The sequence below is a fragment of the Cygnus atratus genome, chromosome 5, assembly GCF_013377495.2.
Source record: "Cygnus atratus isolate AKBS03 ecotype Queensland, Australia chromosome 5, CAtr_DNAZoo_HiC_assembly, whole genome shotgun sequence".
Classification (NCBI taxonomy): domain Eukaryota; kingdom Metazoa; phylum Chordata; class Aves; order Anseriformes; family Anatidae; genus Cygnus; species Cygnus atratus.
Genome location: NC_066366.1, coordinates 63,032,579 through 63,060,418, shown reverse-complemented (window position 1 = coordinate 63,060,418; position 27,840 = coordinate 63,032,579). Strand labels below are relative to the sequence as shown.

General features: G+C 42.1%; 1 protein-coding gene across 4 annotated transcripts in view; it reads right to left on the bottom strand.

The window, feature by feature from the left end:
* MAP4K5 (mitogen-activated protein kinase kinase kinase kinase 5) overlaps positions 1-27,840 on the bottom strand; it is a 70,464-nt gene that overhangs the window by 18,024 nt on the left and 24,600 nt on the right. Inside the window, exons 3-19 of one of the 4 annotated variants that reach the window (XM_050711002.1) lie at positions 17,433-17,523; positions 16,201-16,265; positions 14,979-15,034; positions 13,549-13,596; positions 13,412-13,454; positions 11,781-11,853; positions 10,685-10,816; positions 10,058-10,120; positions 8,583-8,664; positions 7,853-7,969; positions 7,423-7,501; positions 6,135-6,193; positions 5,052-5,116; positions 2,291-2,335; positions 1,311-1,353; positions 699-852; positions 10-107 (exon numbers count right to left, since the gene is read on the bottom strand). In XM_050711002.1, the coding sequence (XP_050566959.1) occupies positions 10-107; positions 699-852; positions 1,311-1,353; positions 2,291-2,335; positions 5,052-5,116; positions 6,135-6,193; positions 7,423-7,501; positions 7,853-7,969; positions 8,583-8,664; positions 10,058-10,120; positions 10,685-10,816; positions 11,781-11,853; positions 13,412-13,454; positions 13,549-13,596; positions 14,979-15,034; positions 16,201-16,265; positions 17,433-17,523 (1,313 nt within the window). Of the gene's footprint in view, positions 1-9; positions 108-641; positions 853-1,310; positions 1,354-2,290; positions 2,336-5,051; positions 5,117-6,134; positions 6,194-7,422; positions 7,502-7,852; positions 7,970-8,582; positions 8,665-10,057; positions 10,121-10,684; positions 10,817-11,780; positions 11,854-13,411; positions 13,455-13,548; positions 13,597-14,978; positions 15,035-16,200; positions 16,266-17,432; positions 17,524-27,840 lie in introns of all 4 variants that reach the window. The other 3 variants (XM_035551268.2, XM_050711001.1, XM_050711003.1) reach the window with 3 other exon arrangements.

The following is a 27,840-nucleotide window of genomic DNA, read 5'->3' as shown; positions in this document are numbered from 1 at the left end:
AATACTTACAGGAAAATCTCTTTTCTCTTTTTTACGTGGCAGCTGAGGGATTTGTCCGGATCCTTCTGCATTTTCTTCAATTAGTTTCAACATGCCATCCCCATTTCCTAGAATGAAGCCCAGGCACATTTTGGAACTCACTTGACATAACGAAATAGAAAATATTTTGCTGCCCTATTCTCTCTTCTCCCTGTGCCTAGTGGGAGTACAGCATAGTGAACTCTGAAACTTGAGTATACACTTCTCAGGTAGCTGAACCCTTTCAAGAGCAGCTGGCTACTCTTCCGCATGCAAAGCTACACAGTAAAAAAGGCTTCCCGTTATCCAAACAGTCCCCAGGCTGAACAGGATTGAGAATAAAGCTGCGGCAATGTCCTCACAGATGGTTCTTCCTGCACACTCGTTGTTTTTATGTTATTCCTGCAGGCAATAGTATTGACTGGCTGAGCATCCCTGCTTTGGGAAGGACATTTCTACCACAGGTCATGGCTCAAACAAGAACCAGCACACATGTAAAAAGGAAAGTTTCACTTCACGGTCAGTCTGTATTAAAATAACCATCTTCTGAAAACAGAGCTGACTCCCAAACTGATTTCCTTTAAAAGGAAACAAGGCACCTTTAGGAAGTGCAATGCATTTACCCAAGTCGCTGTATCTAGCTGTGAGCAATCCTGGGCTACTGATGCTGCTGGTCATACCAATGGGGGAAGAATCAGTCTGAGGCCCACAAACAGGAATACTCTGTCTCCTATGAGCTGGTGGGGCTCTGTTCTGTGAGTCGGGGAAATGTTTTATCGTCTGAGATTTCTCATCATCCGGGAGATTTTCCTCGGGATAACTGTTTATTCTTGGCTGCAACAAACAAAAGAGGTGACGATTACCTGGGAAATGGCATCTGGAAGCATACACTTAAAGCAAATTTTAGTTCAACTTACACTGCTTCTACATTAGAAAAATAAATAAGTAAATCAGCCTTTGAACAAAGCCATTTGTCAGAAGAATAATCTAAGAGGTATTCCTTCTCTGATGGAAAAATCCCAGCAGCGGGCACAACGCTGACTGAGAGGCCATTCCGCACAGCATGCTCTCTTTAGAGAGAAAATACCTAAAACTCACTTTGTCTGGAACAGTGCACAAGGCCAGGAGTTCCCAAAGGTCAAGACTGCACAGACTGCAAGTCAGCATAAAATACATGAAGTCAGCTAGCAAATGGTATTTAAGAGAATTTATAACCTACTGACAGCATCCAACATAAGCACGGCAGAGGCTGCACGAGTGGGGTTTTGCTGCCTAAAACCACAGTCACTTACCTTAGGAGGTAGAGGAGGTGGCCCTGCTCGCTTTAGTGTTGATCTGAAATGAAAAGGTGTAGAAGTTGTCTTAGTTAAATCAACAATATAAATTGACTTGCTTGAGAACAAAGACTATAAATGATACAAGCCAGACGCGTAGAAAAGACTGATCACAGCTTTGCATGAACAGTGTTAAACTAGAAGTCCAAGGGTGGAAAAATAAAAAAGCATGTTAATCTTGTTAGAAGTGTTGTTTTTGATAAACTCATGTTCTTTCATAAACGTAGACATTAGAGAGCGTTCTGTGATGAAGGGTATTGAAATTTTCAAAGCACATATGTTAAAGGACTAGTTCTCTGAAGGCACCCCCCTTCCACTGCTTGGATTTTACTTTTGCACTTGTTTTTTCTCAAAAATTCTTCCTGACAGTGAAAATGCTGCATTTCTGGATCAGCCAGTAAATCACAGAGCAACGTTCTCCCCCAGTTTTTCCAAAGTGACAAAACAAGTTCATTGGACATCTACTAACAGCAACCCCAACTGCACCTGAACTTTGGGCCAACCAACACAAGGGTTCACAGCCATTCAGCGCAGCTTGCTGTTTTCAGTGCGGTTCTGGGTCACTCAAACGTCTGGGTAACAGGAGTTGCACAAACCCTCCCAGAGCTCTGCAGGAATATTTGCATGCCCATTGCCACTATGAGGCCTGGCAGACTAGTCAACACAAAGTCTACTTTCAAGTATTAGGCACTTCCACACATCCTAAAATAACCTCAGGAAGGAGAGCAAAGGAAGAAAGCATTGCTTTGCGTACATTCTCCAGACGATCAGATAAACAGTCAAGCGTGCGTTAGATCTTTGAGAGCACCCAGCCCTCGCTTCTATGAGTGGCAAAGCTGCCTGCAGCATTTTAGGGGATGAGATTTTGCCAGAACACTGCCTGCTTAGCGAGAGCCACACGGAGTAAATGCAACTGTACACGAAGGAGGTTCACTCACTCTTCAACATCTTCACTCCCATCGCCAAATTTTGTAAGCAGTCCCCTAGGTGAAATGTTTATAACATTAGGAGCTCTGCTCTAAGGTTGACACGTGCAACCGAACCGATCGGTGACAATACCATTCAGTTTTGTAAAGAGCATCTCCAGCCCTTTACAAAGCACAGTGCTCCTCTCTCACTGCATTAAGCCCTTTTCAATTCAGCACAGTCACTTCCTTTCCCTCCCTCCCTCACCGCCCACCCCCAAGAACCATTTCAGCTCTCTTCCACACAAGATACCATCAACTAATCTTTCCTCTTCCTACATGGTATTTTAAATATTGCTGAAATGCCTAATAATAGAAACAACAAAAAAAGGAAAACTAAGGAAATTGCAAAAGGAGAAAAACCTTTACAAAGAAGAAATAGTGGAAAATTGCTTCCTTGAGTGTTGTATGCTCAAGACACAGACTGTTTCCCATAACAGTGGGAGCTTTTCTTTCAAAGCCAGCAAAAGGTAAAAAAAGAAATTGTGACTAGAGGATCAGAGAAGCACCGAAAATGTCATTCTAAAAGAAGAAAAAAAATAATTGATCATTACACATCCAAATGCATTCCTTAGTATGCTGTTGTGATACCGCGAAGTCCAGGCTTCTGCAGTCAGCAGCTCTGCAATGGAAGCAGCAGCTCGCAAGCTGGCTGTCTCGGTGCTCCAGCAGAGGCAGGCTTCAGGCTGCAGAAGCCTGGTGCAACCCAAGACTGTGCAGACGAGTCAGCCTACAGTGCAGACACTCCCAAATCCCACCACCACACACATCCTTCCGGGTCCCACAGCACACGTCACCCAGTGAGGAATGGCTACAGGGGTAACTAATGGGAAATTCAAAACATATTACCCAAAAACTAATCCAACCACATATGGATTGCTACACGATTTCCCTACAATTTGTTTGTTTTGAAGGAAAAGCAGTTGTCACCAGGAGCTAGTAAAAAAAAAAATAAATACAAAGCCCACCCATCAGGAAAAAAACACCTCTATAATACAGAAAATCTATACAGAAAGTCATTTAAAATGCTACAATAAGGATGAGAAGAGCCAACAAGTACGTTCAATCTTCAGGTACAATTTCTGATATGCCTCTTTCCACTGAAATAATTCCCAAGTCAAACATAACAATCGCCATTACTCTGATAAAAGCCAAGGGACATGAAAAGCAAGTCCGTCTGTCTGTCTTCCCCCAGCACGCATCCTCTCTTTACATCCCTGGTGTTATTCTGAATTGCTGGGGACAGAGGAGCTATGCATTTCCTGTTTATCTTTTTAAACTGGAAGTGGATTCCAAGTAAGCGGCACAGACTGACCATCCAGAAGTTTTATGACTATTCTCCTTTCAATCAGAGGGATTGTGTACTGAATCTGTATCTATTTACAAACTTATAGCCCTAGCAACGCTTGCTACAGCTACGTTCCTTCTGCAATATAGTCTGGTATGGACAATCTTAATAATGGCAGAGAAACAGAACCAAGTCAGTAAGTCACTTTGCAGGGAGGATATGAAGATGAGAAATCAGAGCTTTCCTCCTCCCTCCCTGCTCTTCGACCCTGCAGATTCCAGCTGTCTGCAGAAAACTCACCACTCATGAGAAAGGCTTGCAATCTTTTAGTTCATCAGGGTCACACAAGCAAAGAACATGAATAAAGGAAGGAAAGAAGCCACTGTCATTACTGGACAGAGAAAGGCAGGGTCTAGAAAGCCACCCTGAACTTTTACTACGATGACAGTGAGAACAGAAAAATGGGTTGAACTTAAAAAGACCCAAGCACCAGCAATCTACGTGACAAGGTCAGCCTTCCAGGGGGCTGGAGTGTCAGCTGACAGGTTATGCAAGACTTTATCTGCAAAAAAGCCAAAGAAATTTACTGTGTGCTGCTCAGTTCCAAATAAAGATGGGAAAGAGGCTCTTTGAGCCTCAATTATTTGAACTGAAATACCATCTTTCCCTACATATGTGCACCGCTATTACTAAACATTCATATCACTCAACACAAATTCAAAGGTTGCCTTTAAAGGCAGAATCTGGTAGTTTGCAGCAAAAGGAAGCCACATACATGTTAAATTCAGTCCTAACTTGGACACAGTTGTGCCCCCTTACTTCAGGCCTGCTTTAGCCCGGAGGAAATCAGTTACAGCATATCTTTGCCTAGAACACTGCATCCCTTAACACTATATGACTGTTATTATAGATTGTGCTAAGCAGACACCCACAGCAGCAGCCGCGCAGTCACACCACTAAATCTTCAGAACTGGTTTCTCCTCACTTACTGGCAAAGACCTGCCCTTCAGCACTGCGAAAATATTTGCCACAGGATGTCACAACTACAGAAGTGGCTCACAAGAGACGTGCAAGGGTAGCGCAGGATCCTGAACTCAGCCCTTGCAAGGTTTCTGATCTCGCTTCAGAAAATTGGCTTTGGCAATGTTATTTCAGCATGGCAGACATACACGTGTATGCTTTGCTTTCCATCTGCAACTGGGAGCTACAATAAATTTAAAATAAACTACTGTTCATTATTAAAAGAGATTAAAATCCATTCTCCAAGACAATGACCAACCAACAGTAGAAGGATGACTGAAAACTGGGTAAAATCTCCTTTGATTTTATAAATATTAACATAAATTTGGGCTTAAGGTTTGATTTTCCACCTCAATTTATTTCTTTCAGACTATATTTTCATATTAACTCACAGAAATACAAGATGTTTTAAAACTCTATACTTACCTGCTGCTTCCACCTTCAACAAAAGGATTCCAATGTGAAGCAAAGTCATTGCCAGCTGCCACCACCTGAGGATGAAGAGATTTTCATTTTTTTTTCCTATCAAACTGAATCCACAGCATGTGAAGAAGCCTGGGAGATTCCCAAGCTCCGCAGAATGACCCATTAGCAATAACTAAAATTCCAAAGTGAGGTAATGTTTCACAATATAGTTACAAAACAATTATTGAAAAGATATTTTCTTCTTAGGTTCAGACTGAAAAGCAGCATCTGGAAATGGTATAATGCCAGTATCAAGTAACGTTAAATAACATGAAAGCAAAAACTTATGGTGAAAACTCAGTAAGGATTTTCCACTCGGGGCACTTCCAAGACACTCTTCCAACAAGAGAACATAGTGCAGCCACCTCCAAACTCGTATGAAATACTGTCAGGAAAGGCTGGGGGCATTCCTGTCACCGTACCAAGGGGACCTCATCAGTAACAACATGTACAAGTCTCTGAAGTCACATGCAAATAAGATGAACTTGTATCCACCTGGTGAACTCGAGTACAGCTTTAAAAAAATAGGAATGGGATTTTTCTGGAACACTGAGCACTGGTTTCTCCAAATCAAAATTAATGGCAGCTGTTGCTATTCACAACACTTATTAAAAAATGGAGCCCTTTTAAACAGTCACATACTAACCCAAAAGAACGTTAATTAGCTGATCTGAAGCAAACTGCTGAGAACTGGAATAAACAGCAGCAGCTCACAGGGGGCAAAAAGTCCGCATGCAAGTTGGCTGGGCTCCAAGAAACAAGCAGCAAATAAACGCTGATGATGGTGAGATCAGGGACTCAAATGCAGAACAGCCTCTCCACATTATCAAATTAATTGGCACTTGTTTATTTCATCTGAGCATGACTCTCTGCACAAAGCATAGAGGGCAATTCATTTTCTTCAAAATGTTTCGATTGTCCAGGGACCAAGAGCAGCCTTCTCATGACTTTGTACTTCAGACACAAATTACTTAGAGTTGAACCACAAAACAATGAAGGTGCTATGATTTTAGTAAAGGAAGGAAAAAACAAACTTGTCCTTACCATTTCATCCCGAGCTTCAGTTTCTTTCCGTAGAGGGGGCTCAAACTGGAGCTTATCAACTACAAAACAGTACATTGTCAACTTTAATACACACAACATTACGCTAATGTCCTTTCGATGCTTACTACAGGGAAGCACATGCTGTAGCACAACAAAATAACGTACACAACACTTAATTTGCCTATAAAATGACTACCACTATAAATATCATTATCGTCTAAATGCTTAAATTCACGAATTTGAAACCCACAAGAAACAGACGAAAAGTAAATAGCAAGTCATAATATGAAAGCACACTAAAATGTAATTGTGTAACCACATGTTATTTTTAAATGCACATGAAAGAAAAAAAGGGGCTTTTAACAGTAAGCTTCCTAAAAGCGAGACCTACGTGACTCAGAGGAGCGGCTAGTATTTATATTACAACAGGCGTTTGTCCAAACCTGAAGAAAGGCAGTTTCTGCCCTCAAAATTTCAACTTAGATCCAACTGAGTAGAGCATTAACATTGTTTTAAAAGTAAAGAAAAGGTTTTATGAAAAGAAAATGCACTAAGTTGACAGACACCCTTGTGAGGACAGCTATTAAAATTAAAAGTGCTCCAACATGGTCAAGAAAAGGTTTAACTTGTGAACTTGAAACAGTGTAAAGACAAACACAAAATGCTACCTTTTTTACAGGTTTCTCATCACAGAATGAAAGCCAACGTATTCACGTGAAAAGATGCCCTCCTAATTATCAAGTCACTCTTAATTTTTATGTACTTCCAGTTAGTGTTTTTGATGTTTTAAGTAACGCTTAAAGTCTGACAAGATCACAGAACTGAAGGACTACACCGGTCATAAAAAGTTTCTGCCTGAACTTTACTATGCAGCAATGAGATGAAATGAAACAGCAGAATAATAGGCAAGTTTTAGTTTTGTTTTTGGAAAAATGGCACTGGCCTAGGCTGCCCAGAGGAGCTGTGGCTGCCCAGTCCCTGGCAGCGCCCAAGGCCAGGCTGGATGTGGCTGGGGGCAGCCTGGGCTGGCAGGAGATGTCCCTGCCCATGGCAGGGAGCTGGAATTAGATGGGCTGTAAGGTCCCTTCCAACCCAAACCATTCTACAATTCTATGAAAATATCATTGAAGATTCATGTCTGTGCATTGTTTCTTCAGGTTTCATTTCTCAAATGTGCCAACAGCAGGAGAGAATTTCTAGGGTACACAACTGAAGAATGACTACAACATCCTCTCTTGTTAGAAACAAATCAACACCATCATACGGGCAAATTATATCTGGAACTTACAGTTTATCTCTGATGCTGTTCTTTCTGCCCTAACGTTCCTGTTCGTAGAACGAATTGTATGGCGAATAACAGAGTGAGGCTGCAAGAGTTGTAAACAGAAAAAAATTTGAAAAATTATGTGCATTTCTGTTGGATCTCAATCAAGAATCAAACCAACAAAGAGAAAGAATAGCTGTTGCAGAGCCACACACTGTCTTTGTCCATGCCAAGACCCTGCACAAACCGCACACAGGAACTTCATATACACTCCACAGCAAAAGTGTGACAAGCTCTGACAAGCTTTCCTGGTTCCTCCAGCACAGTAGCTTACAGGAACTCTAAAAATGTTGGGGCAGTGCCCCTGTCAAGCTGGAGTCTTACATGATGAAAGCAAAGCAAGATATCCAAATGCTGGGTTTACCTAAAGGGAGAAAATAAAAGATAATCTCACCTCAAAATCATCATCATCAACTTCATTGTAGTGTGTGTGGTTGTCAGGATTATTAACTTTGTCCAACAGCTCAACTGCTAAAGACCTTGAAAGACCAGGCTGACCTACAAAGCTATGCTAAAATCATAAAAAAGAACAAGTTATAATATGCAGCTGATATGCAACTTCCAATAATAAATACCCGATATACAACTTCACTGAATTTTGCCTCATTTGGGGGCTCGAGTATTTCTTTAATGACTCCATAGTGACTATCCCCTCTGTAAGCATGGAAATGGCACACTTTTGACAGTTGGAAATTAAACTCTGAGTCAAACAAACAATTACACACTAACTTCATTTTTCACAAAAGTAGTTTGGTCAAATTTAGTAAGACGATACATGAACAAATGCTAGCTATATAGATCAGTTTTCTGTCTGTGTGACAGGAAGGGTCAACATCTACGCAGCTATACCTAAGAGGCTGCGACATCCACTTGTGGAAAGGGCAGGCTGAAGAACATAAGGCAATTTTCTGTAATTTTCCCTACCAAAAATCATATAAAAATCCTGACCCTGAATAAAGTCTTGCCACTTCTCCTAGTTAACCATTGTCTTGTTCATTCAGATTTCACCACCCATATTGTGGGAGAGAAAGAAAATTGTTCCAGTTCGATTTTCCATTGATTTGTTGCTCACTTTGAAGCAAGAGATCATTTACTAACATCACAAAACGTTCCAAGTCACTTACAGAAAGAAGTCTGTCTGCTGTTGGTCTCTTCTTTGGGTTTTTTGTAAGTGCAATTTTGACAAAATTATGGAATGTTGATGACCTTAAAGGAAAATGAGGTTTTATATTTAATTTTTCAGGAAGATGATTTTGATTTTAACACAGAAACTAGACAGATTACAAAAGGATGCACTAAGTTAGAATGCTGTCCAAATACCTCAACGTATCTCAGGTTTGAATAATTATGTTACCAAATTAACAAAATAGGGAAAAAAACACATCTGATTAATGGACTTGCATGAAAAATGTTTTGGTAGGATACAGAAAAGAAACTAAGCACATATGTTGCTATTTAAACTTTTTCCAGTTTCAACTGGTACAGAATTAGGAAGCAAAAGTAAAAATTGTGAATTAGGTACCTAGCAAACCCTCAAAATCCAAGCAAACCTATCAATTTCACTGTTCTTAGCTACAGGCAGGAAAATAAAATACAAAGTTCTAGACAAAGACTCAACTTATTCTTTAACATATTTTGTTGCTATTTCCAGAACAATTTAGGTGGTTACATCATATAATCTTTAAATTTGAAGTACGATTCGGTGTTATGACTGGACCTACAATTTTTCAAGCATTTTTTTTCCAGTTGCATTTGTGTCAGTATAACTTCTGTGGGCAACATTAGTCCAAGCACACTTGATTTCAAATCACGTTAAAAAACACATTTCCTCTTCTAGTTTTAACATCTACGAAAAGGACATCGGAGAAGTAATGCACGTTGATTGGCTGCGGTTACAGCGAGCAGTTTCGATTCAGGAGACAAACATTTAGAAGCGTTTTCTCCCTTCCTCTAGCACACACCTGTCTATCTGAATACCCCAAGGTAAAAAGATTTTATAGCAAAATTGCAAGCAAAAAATCCAGAATTGTTTTGATAATAAAACACGAAAATTAATATGAAAATAAAATGTTATTAAGTATGACACAAAATCCTGCAGGCACTAGGAAAGTATCACAAGTTGAAGGAATTATTGCAGAATGTAAATTGGCAGAGGCACATACTTCAAGAAAGGATTAAACAATTACCTGTCCCATTAACAGTGGCAAATACCTTACAAATAGGAATTAAAGGGAAAGGATAAAAATAGCTTTTCTTCCTAAGACAGACAAGAGGACCCAAGAAGGGAGATTTCACATCCATGTTGATCACTGGTAGGGGGCAATTTACAAAGTAAGACTGTCCCGTCCCATACTGCTGGTTTTCTGTCATGTCAGCAAATACCTGCTGCTGGACCTCAGTTCTCTCTCATTTGTTTTCACATTGCAACAAACAACTGGCTGTTTCTCAGTGAAACAACTTCTGGGTGAAATCACCTCTCTGAGTTACTGAGTTTAAAACTAGCCCACACTATTTTTCGCAGTGCTCCATCTTCAATAATGACAAATCATTTTCTTATATTATCTGCAAAATATTGAACAAAGGAAAGGGTTTAACCTACCATTTTGCTTTTTCCTTTAGCTTTGGTGGTTGAAAGTTACTTTTTGACATTAAAAACAAGGCCCTAAAGGTAAAGGAAGAATAATGTCATCATACGGTAAAAAATAAATAAATTATATATCTATATTTATATATATATATATATATATATATATATATATTTCATTCCAACATCTGAACACTTTAAATTTATAATTCATGGTAAGAATCATTCTGGTGAAACTGGTTTATAGTCTATACTGTGTTAGAGGACAGATGTGATAAAGTTGTTCATTTTCTTATCCTTAAATAAAATCTTTTTAATGCCATGCATAATCTTGTCAAACCTAAGGCTATGGGTTTCTTTAGCGATTTACTCTACCTGTTCTTAATCACATTGTTACTGACACTATGAATTTCTTTTGTTAAATTACAAGATTACAGTTTACAATTTCAATTCTAAATTTAAGTCTTTGGCTTCAGACTGATATCTTAAAACCACACATAGCTCATGCAGAAAGCAATTGATGAAGGAATACTAGTGTGGGTTTCTAAGTCTGAGCTATGAAGAAGGCTGAAGTGTATCGTAACAGCCCCTGCTAGGACTGAAGAGGATGTGGAAGGTAAGCAAGCTCCGCTGCCAGCAGACCTCATGGGGTGCAGATCGAACATGGGTGGCTGAAGTTCCGCAAGCTCAATGGCTGTTATGCCGACCGCCCAGATATCGCAGAGCTGGTTGTATCCACCATTCTTTTCCACTGCCGCAACTTCTGGGGCCATCCTTTAAAAGCAAAGGCATCATTCAGTCAGCGCATACAGAAGAGAACCAAATCTGAATCACTGCCTGCATGCAGGAGTCACGCAGCACTTTATGTAACGCTAGTGCAGAAAACCCCACAAAGAACACAAGGAAGGCAGAAGCCTGCTGTCGCCTCCCCAGCATCAGGGGAGAAAAGAAACACAGGGGTTGCGTGTTCTGCCTAAGGTTGCGAACTTGCCAGCAAAGCTAGGAATAGAACCAGAGTCTCATGATTCCTGGTGAGATGCTTTAATGACCAGATAATCTTCCTGCCCTGAGTCCTCATGCTGCACTAGGATAAGGAGGGCAGCAAACAATTAGAAGCCATTGTCTGAATTAAGCTGGATGAGCACAGTCAGTCTATACTAAGAATATCGCCCTGGAGAAAGGCATCCTAACTGCATCACAGTAAGCCAGAATTCAAGAGCAGTTACATTTGCGTATTCATCCAGCTCAAGATTTACACTGATAAGTTAGCATATTAAAAGCTGTCTTGCACAGAAATTAGGTACTAGAGATGATTAAAAGATAAAAATCTTTTTCTTTGCAATTTCTTCTGCACAGCAGAAATCTGAAAGACATCATTTAGTTTATTCACTAGAAGAATAAGAAGCTGGTGAGAAACTAAATGACCATTGCATATCTGGAAAAAAGGGGAGAATGTTTTGCATTAATAAAGTTGAGAGAAATCTGAGGCCTCAAACACCAGGTAGATTATGTTACAGCAACGGACCAGCTAGTCAGTTGTTCCCAGACTTCTACTCTTCGGCATTTTACTTGGAAGAAAGGGAAAGTATGCATTTGCTATACATATTTTAAAATACATGCATATACTTCTGTATTTATATACACATACTTCAGTATGCGTATTTTAGAATTCTTGGCATGATTTGTAAATACAAACTTAGCTTTGCATGCAGTCATAGAAATGGAAGTAGTTTATTACCAGTAAGGGGTACCAATAAACGATTTCCTCTTTGCAATGGTGGCTGTTATTTTTGCTGCTACACCGAAGTCAGCTGGAAAATGAAATCATATATTTAGAAATTTAGATTTTAACACTCCAATTCCACTCTAGTAAGTATCATATTACGAAAAAGCACTAATGCAAATTAATGCAAATTAAAAATTCATTAAGCTGCAACAGTTAAAGACTAATAATGAGATCAGCTAATTTCTACACTGACGTGATTTCAAATTAAGAAGATTCGTTTCTATGTACAGCTCACTCATGATCCTGTTCCTCTCCTAGCTATTTTTCCCATCTCACAAAACAGCAACCAAGCAACCTCACAAAATTTAGTGGGTATTCAGTTTAATATTCTAGAGGAAAAATAGCATCATGCTTTGGAAACAGTTCTATTTCTGTGTTACTTACAGAGGAACTGTGGGGTCCATCTGTTCTTATTTCTGGAGATTCTGTCTAGGGGACAATTATCCCTTACTCTGAGAGCTGCAGATAATCAGGTGGTCTTGCAGAGCCAAATATCATTTAAGTCCCGTTTTGTTTTTATTGTATTTGTAGTACGATAGCTGGAGGATAATTGTGGACAAATCTAACTAGCTTAGCAGGCAAAAGGAAGGTATCAGTGTGTGACCCAAGTTTAATGGAGTTATTGGAAGCTCCTATCAGTTTCAAGGTTTTACTCTTTTTTTTTTTCCCTTATTCTTTAAAAAAAGCTGTACTTTCCTAGCGTAGCACTCCTATGCCAGCACAGGGGAGTAAGCACGCTGAACCACACAGCTTTTCTGAGGAGTAGCAACGCAGCTAATCGCAGCTACCCCAGTTTCAACACCAGACACAGTAAGATGATGAATATCTCATGCTGTCTCCCAGGATGTCTGCTTGTGCACGTAGGCTGCTCTAAAGAGAGGCAGCAGACAGGCAGATGGGGTTTTAGAAGGCAGTGTGCTCAGACGAAAGATTCAGCCTGCCTGAGCTCCCCTGAACACAAAACATCACTGGAGAAAGCCAGCAATACAGATCTCTTCTGAGTGTTCATCTGTGGGTCCCAGAGTGCTTGCAAAGGAGGAGAGTTTCCTTGTCTCCACATGCATGGAAATGCCCAATATCACACATCGGAGGCGCAGCCAGCAATGGACCCTGTGTTGCCACAGGCTGCCAGGCTCAGGAGAAGCTATCTCACTACAGGAGAACTGTCATTCTGGCTAGGAACAAACACATCGATATCCAGGTAGCCCCAGCCTGACAAATTCCAGGGAAACCTGGGAGGCTTCAAGGCCTGTTGGTTTTAAAAAACAATTGTCTGTTACTTCTTGACAGAATGCAAAACTTCTCATCTCATACATACACCTATGGATCCACACTTTGTTGTCAACTACTGCGTTATCATTTATTGCAAGCTCAATCTTGGCCGAACATGTGCTGCGCAACACAAAGACAAGGCCTTATAAAAGCCGAATATTCTCATCAGGAGGTAGGGTCTCTACTTTATGGGTTTTTTTTGTGTGTTTCTGCCTTGTAGGAGTGATAAAAGACAACTTGCTAAATCAATGGTCAATAATCAAAAAACTCCTATTTGCTTTCTGTCTTACTAATAAATTCAAGCAACTTACCTAATTTGACATCTCCATGGTCTGTTAGTAGAATATTTGCACCCTAAAACATAACAAATAGAAAATTGAAATATTTCATCAGAAATATTTTTCTGCACTAGGAAGTTCAAGATAAATTTCTTAAAGTTCCAAGTTACCTTTATATCTCTATGCATTTTGCCCTTCATATGCAAATAAGCAAGACCCTGGAAATAAAAGAGATGTAACACTTCATCATTTCTGCCATTCGTTAACATATTGCAAAGCCAGTCTTATTTAACAAATTTGAATTACTCAATGTACCTTATTTGAAAGTTCAAAAATTTGAGATTTGCAGCTAAGAGGTATGCTGGATTCTGTTCCTCATCTCTCCCAGCCCTAGCCAACACACGTGAAGACTTGTTTAAACCAGTCATGGTCTAGCATTTTACATATGGATATGTGTGTTTTCAAAACAAGCCTCAAGATAAATCACCATTTTCCTTTACTAAAATTAGCTATATTTTTGAAGTCCTGAAGGTTTCAACAAATGGGTGTTTAGTTTTTGAGCTGCCCTTCCAGCAATACCAGTTCCTGCAGCAACAGGAGATCAGGAACAGAACTCCCAAGCAGATTTGTCCATGGGTCTACACCCCCGCCTCTGGCAGTGACGAGTTCAGCCACCGCTTCAGGGAAAGGTGTGCATCTTCGTGATTCTCTTATGCAATTATTCATAGATGCAGCAGGGAATAAAAAGTTCCTTTAAGAAACATGCTGCCTGCATCACCTTATCTTAAATTTCTACAATTATCAGCAATCAGAAAATGAAACCGTTTTAGTCATTTGATTGTAATATTTTTCCTCTACAAACGATTATAATTTAATGCCACAGATCAAGCAGGCAGTTTAAAATGTGCCTTTTTTTAATTTTTATTTTAAATTACCCAGGGACTTACCCTTGCTTGCTAGGTATTAGCTGCTTTCTGCAACGAGATTCAGAACTTTGTCCTAAACACTTTCTGCACTGAATCACTGTGTTAGAACAATGCATGAAAATAGCCTAGACAGCACTGTGGTCACAACCTGCAAAGACCTGTCTTCCATAGTTTCACTGAAACCAACAAGATCACCAAAGAGACAGGAACAGGATTGAGTTTTAGTATTTCGGCCCTGTAATGGGATCCACAGAGACATCTGCTCCTGAATAAGCTCCTTTGCAAATTACATTGCAAAAGAATCATAGAATGGTTTGGGTTGGAAAGGACTTTAAAGGTGATGTAGTTCCAACCCCCCTGCCACGGGCAGGGATACCTCCCACTAAATCAGGTTGCTCAAAGCCCTATCCAGCCTGGTCTTGAGGAGCACTGCTCTGACAACGATTCTAAGCAAATATTTGCATTACATTACGGTATTTCTTGCTCTTTTTTATGTATACAATATAGAAACTAACAGATTAACCCTGGTCAATTGGTCTCAAGTGGATTCCCAATGCTTGCAAATGGAAGTGACGGTACTGAATCATTTTCTGCAATGACTCATCTTCCATGTTTACTTTCTGTACACAGACTATCACACAAGACTTCATCATACACCTGCAGAAGTACAGTACCTGTAAAGTTTCTCTGCATACGTATGCAATTTGTAACTCTGACAGGGGTCCTGTTACTGAAAACAAAGATTAAAAAGTATGTAAGTCTATAGCCTGTAACACATAAATAATATTGTGAAGCAGCCAAAAAGAATTTATTGCCGTGAAAGTTAAAGACCTTTTTTACAAGGACTGTATTTTACATTCAGCTGAAAAGAGGGTTTTGTTTGTTTGTTTTACAGAAAGCCTTTTTGTAAAAAAACAAAAACAGCACAGCAACAGAAGACAATACCCACAGCGAGAAGAAAACTTGTTTGACAGAAATCTAATTATCATTTTAAAAGTGACTTCCCAGCAATACAATATCCTGTACTCTGGGAAACGTAGAAAGCAATAAAAATGACTTCTGCTAATTTTCTAATATTAGCAACGGCAATGTTTTATGCTAGGGGACCATGGGACTTAGAATTGTTTTAAAGCTGTCCGAAAAATAAGGTGGAAAGCTTTGGTACTCAAAACCCCCACGTTTTCATTTAAAGGCAAAGCAAGTTTCTGGACTGCTTTTTTTTTTTTAACAACTCCAGTAAATCCTTCTACAGAGTCAACAACTCTAGGTTAGACCTGAGATGTGAAAATAATAATAGAAGAGTGGTACAGTATTGTACAAGAGGAGAGATAAAAGGTCTTTTTTATCCTTTGAAGATCAAATTTAGAGATTTCTCAGTAAAACCTGCTTCTTCATAGCATGCAGAGTCTCCACATCTAAATAGAATGATTTCTAGCTGCGAACTTTTTAGAGGTCTTTTTTTCCAGTACCTTCAGAGAGAGGAGATAAACTACTACTGCATACTGCCATTCAAGACACTGGGCTGACAGAAGGCAACTAAAGACACAGACGAGCTCACAATGTACAGCAACTGTAGTTACCAAAGAGCTCTCCACTGGAATAAATCAAGCTCTTGTTACCTAAGTATCACAGAGGAAAACGAACAGTGTGATGATTAAAAGATAAAGCATGTTCTGGCCTAGAATGGCAGGATATTAGCACAAAGTGACTGTTTCCATGTTGAGAAGTGCTCTCGACAAAATCTGTTGACTGTAGCTAAAAAACACTGTTCATTTCTTAAGAAAAAACACATGTAGTGCTGGCTAGTACCAACCATTCCCTGCTAGTTTCCTTTCAAATTTTCCTCTTTGCATAAACCTTTCAAAGGGTACAAACGTAAAGTAATTTTCAAAGTACCATGGTAAATATCTTGGAGGGATCCCCCACCGCAGTACTCCATGCATATCCACAGCTTTTCACGGCTATCAAAAAAAAAGTTAAAAACACAGACATCAGAAGCTGATTGATCTGTATGCAGAACACTGTTAATAATGATTATTTAAATTGTTTTCTATCGGCCTTGATCGCTCTTAGTTAAAAACATACACTCTGATACATGACTAGCAGTTACACGTTTCGCATGTTATTAAAAATCTCAATATAAATTCTCACCTATCAAAATGAAAATTTTATGCCAAAATCACTGACAAGCTTTTAACTGTTACCAGATCTAAAAGATGTTGCTTTAACCCTGACCTCTTAACTGCAAGGAAGAACGTGTAAACACCCAGGGTTTACCTTCTAACAGCATGAGTACATTAGATAAGCATACTAAACTCACAGTTTCAATCTGAAATTGAAATTACCTAATTGTATCTAAAAAATTCCTCACAGCCTCCAAAAGGAGTGTTGGGGATTTAGAAATCCAGCTATTTTCCAGTTGAAGTCCACTTGGGCTGTACAAATTACTTAAAAAAATGCAGTCCTTCATGAAATCCAAAGATGAAGCTGTGTAGAAAAAGACCAAATTGGCAAAGTGGTGATATATATTCCCACAGAGCCAATTGATAAATGGCATTGTTCCACAGAAATGGAAAATATTCCCCAACTTTCTGTATAACATTTAACGTGTGCACTTGAAGATGTGGCCAGCTGGCATCACCTTGCTCTCAGTACGTCGCATCTGTCGCACCAGAGCTATGAAAAATGTTATTACCAGCAGCCCAGATTTAGTGTGTTTTGCTCTTACAACTCACTGGCTATCCTTGCACAGCACACAATACTGCCATTAAATTAAATACCTAAAAGCAATTCTACTCTAGATAAACAGTGAGCTTGCTTTATAGTAGAAGTGATAAATGTTTAAAATCTGCCCAGCAAGAGAGTAGGATTGGATATGTTGCAAGAGTCTCTAAGGGAAAAGTTTCTTTCTGTTCCTAGTGATAAAAATATTCCAGCCTTTTGGCCAGCAGAGAAAACAAAGTATTAGTCACTTTTTTTCTTTTTTACATTTTTTTTTTTAAGCCAGATGGGAACTGAAGGGAATTCAGCATAGAGAAGAACAATGAGAGAGGATATAAGTAATAAGCCAGACTGAGATTGTCCCAGGAAAGAACCAGACGAAATGTAGGTAATACAGTGGGGTTTACCTGAGATAGCTCCCAAAATAGGCGACTATGTTGCAGTGTTTGCATTCTTTAACCATATATATTTCTTGCTGTATCAATGAAAAGTCATCTCCTGAAAAACAGGAAATAATCACAGTTACATCACACAAAACTGAACTTTGAAAGAGACCTGAAAGTGTGTTCGACACTCATAAAAACAAGCCATGGGCTGAGATAATTGCTAAGCCCTTCACAAGGGTTTTCTAGCACATCAGCCTGTTCAGTAACAGCTATTCTACATACACCAGCCTTCCATATCCCATTCTTTATGACCTGCTTTGCATGAGGCACAAATACTTCTTGAAGACCAACAGAGAAAGGCTGGCCTGGCAGCCTGATCCCGATCAATCAGCTAAGAGCTCAGCAAGCAGAGTGCTCTGAATTCACCAGAGGGTCCCCCAGAGGAGCACGACTGAGGCCTCTGCAGCGGCCCCTTCACGGCTCCCAGGGCCACCCAGCTCCACTGGACACGGTGTCTGCAGCACAAGGGTCCCAACCACAGACTGAAATATTGTGGCAATGTAACTCCAGAGTCCCCCAGCTGAAACTGAGAGAAAACACGCACCGTAGGCTCGCCATTAAGAATCTTTCATTTCAAAATGCCTCTGAGGCAGCATACGGCCTGCACGCCCACTCAGCCACCGCTGACTCAGAAGAGAAGCACAGAGCCCTCAACACCGGCTGCCTTGTTGTGAGAGCAGTTTTTGATTAGGACAGCTACATAAGCACATTTACACATTCTACACAGCCTTTGCAAAAAGAGCCCTGTGCTTAAAAACACATTATGGACAGCACAATAGCCTAGCATGTTGCTAACACGTTAATTTAAAAGGGTAAAAGCTTAAAAGCTATCATAAGCTCAAAAAGATATAGCTTTATAGCTGCAATGAAGGCAAGAAAAATATCGAGCCCTAGGAAAAATGCTGGTGTACATTTATTAAATCCCATGGGCAGAATTTCCACATGGGATGCAGAGCCCATGGCCCATGGGCTCAGTCCGTGGGCCCATGGCTCAGGGCAGGCCAAGGGACGTGTCCGTGGCCTGGGCCCAGAGGCTCTCCCTCCCTGTGAGCAGCACTTCCCTGCTGTCCCATAATGTAATGCCAGCACAGACTGACAGCCTGGCAGCCTGCCTTTGGGGAACAGCACCGCAGGAACCGGCCGACCGGGCCCTCGCAGGCGTCTGCCGGCCTCGCGGTCATGCAAGCGGGTGTTATTACCTTTGTTCTTCCTTTGGCATGAACAAAACGCCTGTAACAGCTTGCAGGACACGAAAGACTGCAATTTAGATAAAGGTCTTGGGTTTTAGATAAAATGCTGCTTCCGAAAATGTGGCAACTACTATGTCCTCTCATGATAAAAAAAGAGCTTTGCATGTTTATTTTTGTTTCAAGTTTCATTAGTGAAACTTATCTCCTAATATCGAGCCAGGGACGTGGAAGCAGAAGTACAGCCCTATACTGCTGCCCTTAATTTACGTGATTTTGACAAGTCCAAGAGGTCTCAAGTACTGCTATAAATTCTGTTTGGATCCCTGGTGTGTTTATTTAAAAAGTAACAGTGTAGCTAATATTCTTAATAACCTCTTTAAAAAATCCATGTTTTTATGGGCTGTGCTTCAAGCAACTTCACTGAGCAATGGAGTCACCAAGGAGACCACACCTGAGGGTCTTCTGGGCGGACTTTCCACCCGTGCCGGCTGGACCCACAGCCAGCCAGGACTGACGTCCTGCCCCATGGCACTGGATATCACAGTAAAAATCGCGTCTACTTACACACACTCAGCTGGTGCGTAGATGTTTACAGATCTAGTAGTGAAAGAAGTGTCCGTTTGCCACAATGATTTTCAAGTGATCGCAACCTTTAGGATTTTTACATAAGAAAATAACCACAAAACACAAATGTGTTCCTCCCTCACTACCTTTGCACAAACACAACCCTGACTAACTTCAGTAAATCCTCAAGGGCTTCTTGAAGTTGAGTTGTGTGGAGAAAGACTTCACTGGGGAAGGAAAATATTAGTAGAGGAGTTTAAAACAGACTCTTGACATTTGAAACATGAGCAGTTATTTTTTGGGAATAATGAAAAAAAGAAAAGACAACACAAACTAGGCAAATCTAGCACAGGCTTCACACTGTGCTTTATGGGTTACCTTTCAACTATAGCTTTGCTTGAACTCAAGCACCCTGCCTATAAACAACTGCTATGAAAAAAGGATTGTGAGTTTGATCCAGGTGGATTAATCCCTTCTATTTCTGTGACAAATTTCCACAGGGAAACTGGTAAATACTCACAGGAGCATTTTAAAATTAGAGAAGTTTTTTAAGAAAGTCAAATCTGAGCAAGTGTGAAAGCAAAAAACTCCCACCCCACACCAAAGAAGTTACAACCTTTCTCTAATACTGCCAGCTGTCCATGAGTTCAGAGAATTGAATCCCAAATCTTCAAATCAAAGGATCTTTGGTATGTAAGAAGCAGCATTTCAGAACAGCTAAACACTGCCACATGAACATCATGATCAAGAAGCATCCCTGAAACAGCAAAAAAAATGTAGGAAGCATCTTGAATTGCCCTTCGATAGCACATGGATTGGACTGTCTAGCGTGGAGCAACAAGAATGTCAGCTGTAAAAACTGTAACTAATAGGGGAGAAAATGAAGGAAATACGGTGATTTGGACTAGAAAGAATGATGGTAGACGAGATAACCTTCACACACACAAAAGATATCTGTGGAAAAATAAAAACAACAGGAATAATCTATTCTGTTGTTCTAAAATGGGACAATTAGAAATGGGCTTAAATTGCCTTAACCTACAACCCCTGTACAGATGAAGAGCTTCTCCTACCAAAGTGACGATGAAGCGCTGAACTCAATGCATGGAAAGCTGTGAAATTTCCCACCAGTGGAAAATAAAAAACCACAAAACCACCAAACAAGTACCCATCAGGAGTGACTTAGGCTGATCCTACCTTTCAGAAGAGGAACACAGAAAAGGTGACCTCCGTGCAATTAATAAACGGAGAACCTACGCAAGAAATGGGGTAACCTACAAAAAAGGGAATAAAAGAGGGATTTGGGCATGGGCTGAATGTGGGCACAGGGCTGACAGAAAAGTAACAAACAGATGGAAGAAAGAAAAGACGTATCGACGAGAAAAGTCTGGCAAAATACGTAGAAAAAGATTCTGAAAGATCAGACTCAAAGATAGGAGAGAAGATGTATAGTGCTTCAAAGATGACAAGAATGAATTCAAAACAATGGAATTCAGAGTTTCCAGGCAGCTGGAGTATTAATCTTGGCAAGAGATGCTGGAATAGGGCAAAAATTAAATATCCTTGGATAGCATGAAAATAAAGAAGACAGTAAGATGAATTTGTAGAAAATACTTCATCAAGGAGACAGCAAGATAAGAGCAGTTAGATCAAAGGTGACAATATATCCACACAAAGAGATTTTCATCTGTTTTAGTCATCAGTGATCGCTTGATGCTAAATAACGTGGAATTGGAAAAATGTACTTTTTGTCTACTCACATGTTTGCAATTATGGGTTATGTGGCATGCTGAGCAAAAACGTAATTTAGGGAGCTGCTGTAAATCACACCAGCAGCACGGTGACTCACTACAGCGCGCTACTATTATGTAATTTTTACCTCTCTAATGAGACATACAGGACACAATGGAGGGTTACAATGGAATATTCTCCCCCGATCAGGGTCCGTGGTCAAGGCTGCTCTGCTCGGCACAATGAGCCGCTTGTCCGCCAGCACAGCTGGTGGGGAGGACGACTACTGGAACTTGCAGCCCCATCCTCTTGTGTTGCGAGCGGATCAGATTTCAGAAGCTAAGCAAGGTAAGGCCTGGTGAATTCACGATAAATCCATATTTAAGCGGGAGATCACTGACAAAACTGACGGAGTAATTCACGAGTGTTAATGGACCGTTTGCAGACACCAGTTCTCACCTGGTACAGGATGTCCTGCCAAGCTCTCTTAAATGCTCAGTCTGGGTCCACACACCCCGCTCTGCAGCACGGGAAGGACCTGATGGCTCTAGTGCCTATCATGCAGCACTGTTAGGTCCTCTGAGCATGCCTGACCTTGATGGTTTGCAAGCAAGTTTGTTCCTGGTCTTATTTTCATGTGCTCCACTGACTGCTTTGAGTGGGCCCATCCTGTCAAAAAGACCCAGGGTCACCCCTCACATCTCCTCCTGGGTCAGCTGAGATCCACTTTTTTGTCCAGGAGGCTCCTCAGGGGAGAATTTCAGAGCTATTGTTAAATTGGTTTCTTCTGCATTACTTCAGAGCTGCATCACAGGGCTGATACCAATAGGGAACAGAGGGAGGGACAGGCAGGCAGCGTCCAGGCCTTGCACACAACTGGGAAGAGAAAACTGACGGCATTTGGAGATGCTGACGGTGTCACGAAGGGTGGGACAGAAGTGATTACAGAGAGACAGACCAGACCTCTGTGGTGCCAGCCCGCCAGGCAGTACTGTATACTCCTGGCCGCCCAAATGTGCTCAACAGGCACGCCAGGCTGCCTGGCAGGAGGCACGATGGGTGTTCACAAGCTGGCCCCGGCAGCCTCCCCTGGAGGCTTCCCTGTACGTACCTGGCACACCTGGGATTTTCATCACAATAATTAAATCGGACACGGCCCAGGACAAAGTGAGATGCCATTAGCAATGAGACCAGGTGGACACCGCAGTTAGCAGAAGCAGCTACTGGTACAGCTGGGACCATTTCTCTTTTTTTTTTTAATTATTTTTTATTTCAACAACTTGGGTGCCAGAACAAGGCCAGAAAGCACCATGGGAATCGCTACTTTGCAGAAACCATTCATCCCAATAGACAAACTCCACAGCCAAGCTGCCATCAGGCACTACTTACAGGTTGTTAGCTCCTCTGTGCTGATTTCCACACATCCCTGTGCCACCCAGTTCTTGATCACTCCGAGCCACTTTTCTGAACTTAATAAGGGTTCAATCCCTGCTGATGGAAGAGGTGGCATCCCCAATATACAGGTTTTTCTTAAGACTGGAATTTGTTGCCAGTCTTTTCCCTCCAGCCTAATTAAGTTTAGCTCCTGAGATGTTTTCCAATTCCCATTTAGATAGCCTGACACACAATATGACTGAACAACAGCCCCAAAATATTTTGGGGGAGGTGGAGAGGACGCAAGGCATTAGTGTAGCATCCCATCCTATAGCTCTGACACACACAGAAGTCCTGCTTTCTTCCCTACCCTGCAGACCTGCATTCCTCTTTACCAACCATTTTGAAAACTGTGAACAATCCTTTTAAAAAGTTTCACGTCTTTAAGAAGAATAACTTAGATTGCACTCAAGCATCTGAGCCGTTTTAGCCATACCTATCTTCTCGGGATTCAAGGAAACCTGCAGTCTGACTGAAAGAATTTAAATTCCCAAACCCTGAAGCTGAGAAACTTGATTCCAAGTGGGATACAACTATTTGGAAACAATGATGTTTCCACCAGCAGATTTCATTGCCAGGCATCTTAGCTCCCAACTGCTAAGGGCTGATGGTACTGATTATCTCTCGATTGATGCAAAATATAACTGATGGCAAAGCGCTGCCACAGCGGCACGAGCTTGGCAGCACGCAGCACATGAATGTTCAGTGACTGTTCCAACGCCAGAACCAATTGCCCCGCGTATGTTCCCTTTTCCCCTGCATGGTCCTATTTACAAGCAACCATGTCAACAAATAACCTGTACGCCTATTCCTAATGCTTTCATCTCCCTCCCTCTCTCCTTGCCTTCTGTACTCACTGTTGCACATCTCAGCCTTTCACGATCACACCTTTAACTCCCTGGTCTCACTGCTCCCACCTCACTGTTGCTATTTTTCTTCACAGGTTTTGTCAAATTAAGCGTCCTCACGATTGCAAGCACCCCTTACCAACCTGCCCTCACACCAAGTGTCGCACTGTCCACTACCTCCCCACCCCAAAAGCGCGATCTTTCAGCTTTCCTACTCACAATACCACCTCCTCCAGCCCCAACCTCTCCTGCTGGTCGCCTTCATCCAAGTAACTGCTTCTGTAAGCGAAAGCTTACGCTACATGGGCCCGTGAGCTCACCCACTCCGGATACCTGTATTTCTGAAGGAAGAATAGCAGATTATAAATGCATTAGAAGCAGGCAAAGCAAAATTGGACCACTCTCCAAGAAGTTAAATATAATTAAAATGCTGGGCGCTCTGTAGTAAAAGACCACACTGCCTCTGTTTTGCTTTGGGTACGCTCCAGAAGCGGACTGAGCAGCTGTGCGAGGCGGCAGCGATACCACTCGGCACCTGGCACAGCACAAGCCGGCGACGTCCAGCCTTTAACAGCTCCGGCGCATTTGGAAACACAGGCGTTGGGCTCAGACAGACGCAGCGGTGGTGTGGAACGAGCTGCGCTTCGACTTCTTCCAACAAAATGGTGCTGGTATCCCCGGGGTATGGTGATGCCAGCTTGATGCCACGGGAGTTTGCAGCCAGCAAAGGAGCACAGGAATGGGTAGTGAGGGCTTCTGGCAGTCCGACAGTTCAGCACGTAAAACCTGTGTCTAGTTAAACCATCACGCACACCAGACATGATCCCAGCCCAACCAGGTTACACACCACAAGGCAGTGAAGGTGAAAGGGATAACCAGGAGTTATTTTCATATTTCTTCAGCTCCTGGAGCTTGCAACAATGGTTTGACCCCTGCAGGCTCAGCTCAAATAAGCCTCAGGCTTGTTTTTCTCCATAGTTCATAGCATCTCTAGGGAATTAATCACACAGACAGAGCATGAGGCTGCACTGCTGCAGCACACCTCTTCAGTCCCCCAAGGCCCTGGTGTGAAACCGCAGCTCCCCTGTGCTGTGGTCATGGTGCAGAGAGGACAGACCCTGACCCGAGCCCGGCTCAGCCCAAAGGCGGTGTTCATGCGTGGAACGTGAACCTCCACATCCGAACCACCAGATACAAAACAAAGGTAACGAACCAGATCTGGCTGTGAATGCACCGAGCACAAAGCTCCACGGCGCTGGATGACTACTTCCCCTTGTACAGACACCCTTCAACAGTTCCACGCACGGATTAAGATCCGACTTGAAACACGTAACTGGCTACTTCTGGCTCCTACAGAGATCTCACACAGAAAACACAGTCACTGAACCCAAAGAAAACCACAAACGAGATCCTTCTGTAATCTTTCACTACAGATTACCACCAGCCCTTAAAGTATCAAAGGCTTCTGAGGTCACTATTTATCAGTATGACAGTATTTACACTAGATGTCTAGTAATTTTAATATATTTTGTTTATTACATTTTCCCAGGGAGAAAATTCTGCGGAGTAAAGCTACCCTGGCAAATAGCTATCTCTTTGTATTGACTGCCTTCTCGATTCATCTGCTAAACCCATAGAAGGAAGTGGCTTTAGTGTTTCAGATGGTTTTGGCTTCTATGCTGCTGAGTACTGTTGGATTAGTTTCTGAAATAGAATTGGCTCCCAAATTATTTGAAGCATTTGTACTCGGTGAATGCTGGGAAATGTCATTAGCGTGCCATAATACTTTTGCCTAATGCTCTCCAAAGTCTATGCCAAAAAAAGGGAAAAACACTATTTCGATTCTAACAGCACAGCTTAAGTAACTGTGGTAGCAGAGCTTGCACACTGCCCAAAATTTCAAGTAAGCTAACGACAGTAACCTTCTATGTAGGGAGCTTACTTTTGTCCAGAGAGCAGACGAAGGAAGGCAATAGCAGATGAAATTAAAGAGGCAGTCATACTGGGGTCTTGGTTGTGAGTTCGAGTCTACCAGCTCGTTTATTACCTGTAGCAGGTGAGGGATTAACAAGACCAAACCACAACTCACCCTCACTCGCCATTTCAGCAGTTTTGCTAGGTCTCCCAAAGCGCCGCCATCTTACTGTGTGCAGTTTCCTGCAACTTGAATTCAAACACATCGCTCACCTCCTGTGGGGCACTCCTTGCTTCAGAGGCTTTTGTCTTCTGCTCCCAGTTACCCACCTACGTATTAAACTAGCACTGGGTTTGTAGATCTTATTTTTCCATCTGCAAATTAATTCCCCATCTATGAAGCAGCCTTCCACTCCCCCCCCAAAGATGCTGTACCTAACTCAAAGAGAGCCACAGGCCTGTTTCCCTGCTGACTAATTTATGGAATTTATGATGAATCTTTTGCTCATTGTGCCCTGCAGTCTGGCAGGAGCTCATACTGGCTGCCCCCCCAGGGGGAGCACCCAGCTAGCTGCACCAACTTCTAACGCTGACCTGATCCAAGATCTGCTGGTGTTCTGCAGGCACAGCCCAAAAACTTTACTCAAAATCCTTAAAATAAGTTTGAATGTTGAAGACAAACTCTTAAAAGGAGCAGCTGATTTTTTTATTATTATTATTGTTTTTAATCTGGAAGACTTTGAACAGCTATGTCTTCCTGTCCAGCCAAGACAGTAAGCTGCTACCATCGAGCTACCCTGCAGAGGCAGCAGACATCCTAGAGCACCAAACAGAAATAAATAAATGCTGTGAACCCTCCTTAAAAACAAAACAAAACCTTGACAAGATCTCTGCCAAGAGACTGTGGGTGTACATGCAGTGGATGGAGATCAGGCTGGTAATGTTTTAAAAGATATATTTCAAAAAAAAAACAAAAAAAAAACAGCCGCCCTAGAAGAAATCACTTCTCTGTGGTAAGTCAGACTAAAAATAGAGTAAGAGCTATAAAGATGTGGTCATCAGTGCTAATTACAATGGGGTTCTCAGTAGTGATGACTTGGGGCCAGAGCCTTCCACTTTTCATTGTCGTGCTTAAGCAGCAACAAGCAGAGACTAGGATTACTTAGCTGCCCAAGGTTTGTACTCTTCCTCCGGCTCTAACAGCAGAGGATTCAGCCTCTGCCTCTGCTAAGTTTTCAAAGCAATTGTTCTTAGTGATATGGTTTAGTGGAGGACTTGTTAGTGTTAGCTCAGGGGTTGGACTGGGTGATCTTGGAGGTCTCTTCCAACCTAAATGATTCTGTGATTCTGTGAAATTCACAATAGAAACCAACCTACTTCACTTGCACCAGGTGCAGCAACACGGAGACTCAAGGAAGCCTCTCACTACACTATGAGGAGGTTGATATCATCCTCCTTCCATCACGGGAATGTTTCTCTGTCCCACCGAGAGACAGACGTGGCACTCAGCTCTCCCCAGGCGTGGGCTGCAGCACCTCACGTCGCTCCTGCGCTGGGTGCACGGCCGCTGAGCAGGGGCTGGGCAGCCGCTCGTCCCCGTGGTTGCGGTCGCTCCAAGGCAGTGGCTTCAGCTTCTTCCCAGAGCCTCCCCACACATCTTCTGCCTTCGGCTTCCCAAACATCTGCTTGGCTGCGGAGCGGATCATGGAACCAACCAGGAGCAACAATTAACGCTGCGCTGAGTCAGAAACGGGGCCTTCGGCCCTGCGTCCTGCTTCCAGTCGAGGGTGCCAAGGAAGCATTACGAACGGACCACACAGAGGTGCTTCCCCCAGACGCTCTCCCCACCTCCAGAGACCGATGGCTCAGAAAAATCTCTCTGTCATAGATGGGATCTTTGTATTTAATCGTCCTCCATCTATTTTTCTCCCGTACAAATTTGTACAGTTGCTTTTTGCACCTAAGTAAACACAACTTCATACAATGAGGAGTTTCACAGACGTGCAGAGAAAAACTGCACGCTTTTTGACTGCCTCCAAAACCGTCCCCTGGGACGGTGCCACCCACATGCTCACAGCAGCACGAGGGACAGAGTCTCAGGGGGACAGGACGAAGCAAATAGGGCCAAGAGAACCATCCTGAACCATTACGACATTTCAGTTCCTGAAAGCAATCCCCGAACAAGATGGAAACCCACGCTGTGCACAGCACCAAACAACGACAGGGAAGAGACAGCTCTGCTCCAAAGAGGTTGCCACCTCATGAGATCCGCCAGCTGAGGACTTGAAGGGACCAGCTGAAGGAGTCAGAGTGGCTGGCAAGGTGCTGCTAGCAGGAGGTGAGGCCATACCTGAGGTTTTGCCCACTGACCACCACTCCCGAGGTCGTACGATCATGAATTCTGGTGTGGGTAAGCGGGTTCAGAAATGTAGGCCGTTTATGTAACCACAGCCGCTGACATCCGAACCACGCTGAGTGCATGAAGCTGAACTTGCAGAAGACCTTGCTGACTCTTGAAGATGAGAGTTGCAATGAATGTGGCAGTGTTCTGGGGTCACTTTGTCACCAACGTGGCCCGGCAGCTCTTTGCTTGTTTACCTATCCTATGTTTCCTTCAAAGGAAACATCAAGAAAGGAGGAAAAAAAAGGCTAAAGAATCAAGCTGAGCCTTTTTTCTCATTTATTTAT